This window comes from Helianthus annuus, chromosome 9 (assembly GCF_002127325.2).
Source record: "Helianthus annuus cultivar XRQ/B chromosome 9, HanXRQr2.0-SUNRISE, whole genome shotgun sequence".
Lineage (NCBI taxonomy): Eukaryota > Viridiplantae > Streptophyta > Magnoliopsida > Asterales > Asteraceae > Helianthus > Helianthus annuus.
In genome coordinates, this window is record NC_035441.2 from 156926802 (window position 1) to 156932190 (window position 5389).

A 5389-nucleotide genomic window follows, 5' to 3' on the forward strand; every position below is an offset into this window, starting at 1 on the left:
AGTATGTCAAAGTATTTACATCCAATCTTTATGTGTTTGTGAGTGAGTTTTGTATATTATAAACAGTGGTTGTGAATAGAGGAGCGAGAAAATGTTACCGCTCATTTGTATATTTACGGGAACACTGTTCACCCATATTAATTTTTTATATTTTTTTTTAAAGCCGTTGTAAGTGGAGGAGAAAGAAAAGGTAATGATAAATGTATAAAAATATTATTTAATTGAAAATGAGATAAAAAAAAGTAATGATTTTTAGTATAATTACGTTAATAAGGATAAAGAAATAGATGTGAATGCTTTAAGCTTATTTGTACAATAATATTACCCTAAAAATATATTAAACTTGTAAGAGTAAAATGCCAAAATGGTCCCTGGGTTTATGCCACTTTCAGTCCAAAAAAATAAAATATTTTGTATCTGGGATCCTAAGGTTTCATTTTTTTTGTCATTTTTATCTAATTGACAAACTGGGTTAGATTTTTTCTCCCTTTTTGTTGTTTTCCTCGTTTAATTAAAATATACTATGGCATAAAATGACGATTATACCCTTCATTTAAATGAGGAAAACGACAAAAGAGGAAGAAGTTAACAGAAAATTCTAACCTAGTTTGTTAATTGGATGAGACAAAAGTGAAATCTTAGAGACCCATATACAAAAAATTTCATTTTTTATTGAAGTGACAAAAATAAACTAAACTCATATAACATTTTGTTATTTTAGTCTATTTGTAATTAACAACATATCTATAGTTTAAAAACAATATTGTTTGTAATTCTCATTCTCAACATATACAAAAGGAAAGTTAGGGGTGGCACTCCCCTATTTGACCACTGGTTTTGTTATTTTATATTCGTTTTAAAATTACGATTTTGTCCTTAATTTAAAATAAAATTGTTTTTTCGCCCCCACTTCAAAATAAAATTATGTTTTTGTCCCTCGCTCAAAATTACGATTTTGCCCTCGGTTCAAAATTATAATTTTATCCCCAGATTACATCTACAATTTTGGCCCCAGTTCAAAATAAATTTTTGCTTTTGCCCAAACTAAAAATGACGACTCCGCATTTTCGCCCCTTTCAAAAATTATGATTTCGTCTTAAGTTTAAAATTATGTTTTTGACTGATTCAAAATAAAAGTATGCTTTTGCCCCCCAATTCAAATTACGATTTTGCCATCATTTCAAAATTTTGATTTTGCCCGAATTCAAATTAAAAATATAGTTTTGTCCCCAACTTAAAATTACGATTTTATCCTTAGTGCATAGTTATATTACGATTTTGTCTCTGATTCAAAATTATAGTATTGCCATCACTTTAACTTTTGGCAAATTACGATTTTACCCAAGTCAACAAATACAATTTTGCCCTCAGTTCAAATTACAGCATTGCTATCGTTTTAGTTTTTTTTAGCAAAACTATAAAAGTGTTTTTTTAATTGGTTGACTGGATTTAATTTTTTTCTATGTCAAGGAGCTGCCTAACACTCGCTCATTAATCCTGACAAACTACAGTTTTGCCCTGAGCTAAGAACTACGGTCTTGTCATTGTTTTAGTTTTTTCCCTAAGAAAACTATAATAGTGTTTTTTTAATTGATTGGGAATTATTCGTCCATCGCCCCGCAACGCGGGCGAGGCATCAACTACTAGTTAATAACACATTCTCCAACTTGCGTTTGCTTGAGCCTTTAGCCACCATGATAAAACCACCTTGACTGTGTGTGATATATTCGTAATATGGTGAAAAAACAAGGGTAGTTATTTAGTGCAACAGACTTAAAAAAGTAACAAAAGGGTAGTTACGCGTCTCCTTTTGGGTAGATCCAGCAAGCAAGCACCTTCAACAACTATATAAACATACACATGTGCCCGCTTTCTTCCATTCACCTTACACATTACTTTGCAATCTACAATCAACCGATCTAACAGGTAACATCATCTCATACTTCATTCATTTTTCCTCTTTCTACTGCTTTTTTCTGTGAATTATTGATGATTTTGGTGATCTGGATCAACTATTAGTCGAGTTACGGTTAATTGTTGTTTTTTTCTAGAATAGATCCAGTTTGTGTGATGTTAATTGAGTGTTTATGTAAGATCTTATGATTTTCATGTTGTTTGTGAACTGAATTTAGGTTGTGTGGTGTGAATCGGAAGTGTTTGCGTTAGATCTGTGAGTTTTAGCTGTAATCAGATTAGAGTTCTGGTAGTTTTTGCTCTAGTTAAATCTCTACTGCAGTTTATTGTGATTTTTAGCTGTTCAATTGCAGTAGATCTGAGTATCAAGCAATAGTGTACGTTTAGCTGTTTAAGCAGTTTAGAGAATTATAGCAAATGCTATGTCGGTTTTAGTTCTTTACTTTCAGTTAGAGCACATGTAACCAATGTTCAGTGGCGGTACCCGAACTTTTTTTTATTAGGTGTCATCATAAGGTCCAGATCATGTTTTTTCTTTGAAAATCTCATATATTATTTTAAAAATATAACAAATGTCGTGGCCGACGGGTCAGCAGATCCTCTTAACCCCCTCTGATTCGCCCCTGCCGATGGTTCTCTGTAATTTAGTTCCTATCTAGCTTAGTGGATATTTATGAAAGTAGATCTGGTTCAATCATAATTTAATAATTTGACTTTTGGGCCAACAGCGTTACATGACATTGTCATTAAGCATTAGCTGTCAACATTGTCCAGACTGTTTGGTTATGATGTTAAATTGTAGCTTAAGCAGAGTTTACTTTCTTAAACATAAGATTTAAAGTCTTTAAGGGTGTGCGAATTGGTTTATTTTTTGTTTCTTGATCTTATATACCATGTGACTTGATACTTATTTATTCTGACTACTTGTCTATAGGAACACACAGAAATGGTGAAGATCTGCTGCATTGGAGCCGGATATGTCGGCGGGCCCACTATGGCTGTCATAGCACTCAAATGCCCCGACATTGAAGTGGCTGTAGTCGATATTTCTGTCCCTCGTATCACTGCTTGGAACAGCGACCAGCTCCCGATCTACGAACCAGGCCTCGATGATGTCGTGAAGCAATGCAGAGGCAAAAACCTCTTTTTCAGCACCGATGTGGAGAAACACGTCTGTGAAGCCGACATAGTGTTTGTGTCGGTCAACACCCCCACCAAGACTCGAGGTCTTGGCGCTGGCAAAGCCGCAGATCTGACATACTGGGAAAGCGCTGCCCGTATGATCGCTGACGTGTCGAAATCAGACAAAATCGTAGTTGAAAAGTCAACCGTCCCTGTGAAAACAGCTGAAGCAATTGAAAAGATTTTGACCCATAACAGTAAAGGAATCAACTTCCAGATTCTCTCGAACCCTGAATTCCTTGCTGAAGGAACTGCTATTGAAGATCTGTTTAAACCCGATAGGGTTCTTATCGGTGGACGGGAAACCCCAGGCGGCCAGAAAGCAATTCAAGCATTGAAAGATGTTTACGCTCATTGGGTCCCGGAAGAAAACATCATCACAACCAACTTATGGTCTGCCGAACTCTCGAAGCTCGCTGCCAATGCCTTCTTGGCACAAAGAATCTCGTCTGTTAACGCCATGTCAGCACTCTGTGAGGCTACAGGCGCAAACGTAAGTCAGGTGGCTTACGCTGTTGGAAAAGACACAAGAATTGGTCCAAAGTTCTTGAACGCGAGTGTGGGATTCGGTGGTTCTTGTTTTCAAAAAGACATCTTGAATTTGGTTTACATCTGTGAATGCAACGGTCTCCCTGAAGTGGCGGAATATTGGAAACAAGTCATCAAGATCAACGACTACCAAAAATCCCGATTTGTCAACCGTGTTGTAGCTTCTATGTTCAACACGGTTTCCAACAAGAAAATCGCGATTCTTGGATTTGCATTCAAGAAGGACACCGGTGACACTCGTGAAACACCAGCCATTGATGTTTGCAAGGGGTTGTTGGGTGACAAGGCTTGTGTGAGCATCTATGACCCGCAAGTCACTGAAGATCAGATCCAACGAGACTTAACCTTGAACAAGTTCGACTGGGACCATCCACTTCACCTGCAGCCCATGAGCCCAACCACGGTGAAACAAGTGTCCGTTGTTTGGGATGCTTATGCAGCCACTAAAGACGCACACGCTGTTTGCATTTTGACCGAGTGGGATGAGTTTAAAAGTCTAGACTACAAAAGGATATATGATAACATGCAGAAACCGGCTTTTGTTTTTGACGGAAGAAACGTTGTGGACACTGAGAAGTTAAGGGAGATCGGGTTCATTGTTTACTCGATCGGTAAGCCACTGGACGCCTGGCTCAAGGATATGCCTGCTATTGCCTAAACATATGGGAACTAGTCAGTTGAATTCTTTACTAGTTACTAATTTTCTTTACCTGAGATTTTGTTCTTTGGTAGTTAAAAAATGTGTGTGTGATATGTGTTTAAAAACTTTATGTTTACTTTTACTTTACAATATGTAACAGTTGATAATATTGAATTCTTGTGTTTACTATAACATAATTAAAAGTCATTTTCAATTTCTCACTTTGTTCTACTACCTATCAAAAAGAATTAATTGTTTAATGTACAAATGAGGAAACGGCTACGATTTGTTTAGTGAAAAAAGATATCCATCATCCATTAAAATAATTGAAATGCTATAAAAGTAGTTTATTTTATGATATCATTTGAACCTTACATATAGTAATATGTAATAGTAACTAGGGTTAAGACCTGCCCGCGTTGCGGCGCGGGTACATCGTAAACATTAAATGGATTAGTCCAAACGTTATATCATGCATTAACCATATGAAAACACACATTTCGACGTATCCAGTGGAACTCGGTGTAACCTGTATAAGCATTGTGATTGGATCAAATGTAAAGTAAATGGAATTCATATCGAACAATCATAACGTATTATATGTGACCCGACTTATACATAGAAAACGTAATGGGTATGAAGGAAAATATGCACATGTAATCGAAAGGGATTAATTAGAGCTTTCGGAAAAGGGGAGAAAAAGAAACCATAATTTGACTCCACTCGATTCGAAAAAAAACTTTACGAAACATACATAAAATAAACACGAAAACATATTATATTTGATCTGAATCATTTCCCAAAAAAGCTTACGTCGAAACGTAGAACAACTTGAATTTATACCAAAACGTACATAAAAATATGCACGTAAAAATGGTTTCTTTAAACGAAAACGTATTATATTTGACGGACCTGACTCGTCTATAAAAAAAGTTTACGTCGGAATGTAGAACAAATCATATTTATACATACCCGTAAATAAAATACGCACGTAAAAAATAGTTTTTAAGTAAAGGAAGTATAGGGCTAATCGAAACAAAATATTAGTAAAAAATTTAATAGGTTAAAAACATTCGTAAAACCGTGCCAAGTAGCATCAATGCC

The 5389-nt window shown here is 35.6% G+C and overlaps 1 protein-coding gene across 1 annotated transcript; it reads left to right on the plus strand.

Moving 5' to 3' along the window:
* Positions 1 to 1679: 1679 nt before the first annotated feature.
* Positions 1680 to 4506, plus strand: LOC110921944 (UDP-glucose 6-dehydrogenase 3). The gene is made up of 2 exons (XM_022166271.2): positions 1680 to 1926; positions 2849 to 4506. The coding sequence occupies exon 2, from the start codon at positions 2861 to 2863 to the stop codon at positions 4301 to 4303; it is 1443 nt and encodes a 480-aa protein (XP_022021963.1). The 5' UTR covers positions 1680 to 1926; positions 2849 to 2860; the 3' UTR covers positions 4304 to 4506.
* Positions 4507 to 5389: the final 883 nt, after the last annotated feature.

Coding starts and splice junctions, on each gene's coding strand:
- LOC110921944 (XM_022166271.2), top strand. CDS start 2,861: ATGGTGAAGATCTGCTGCATTGGAGCCGGATATGTCGGCGGGCCCACT.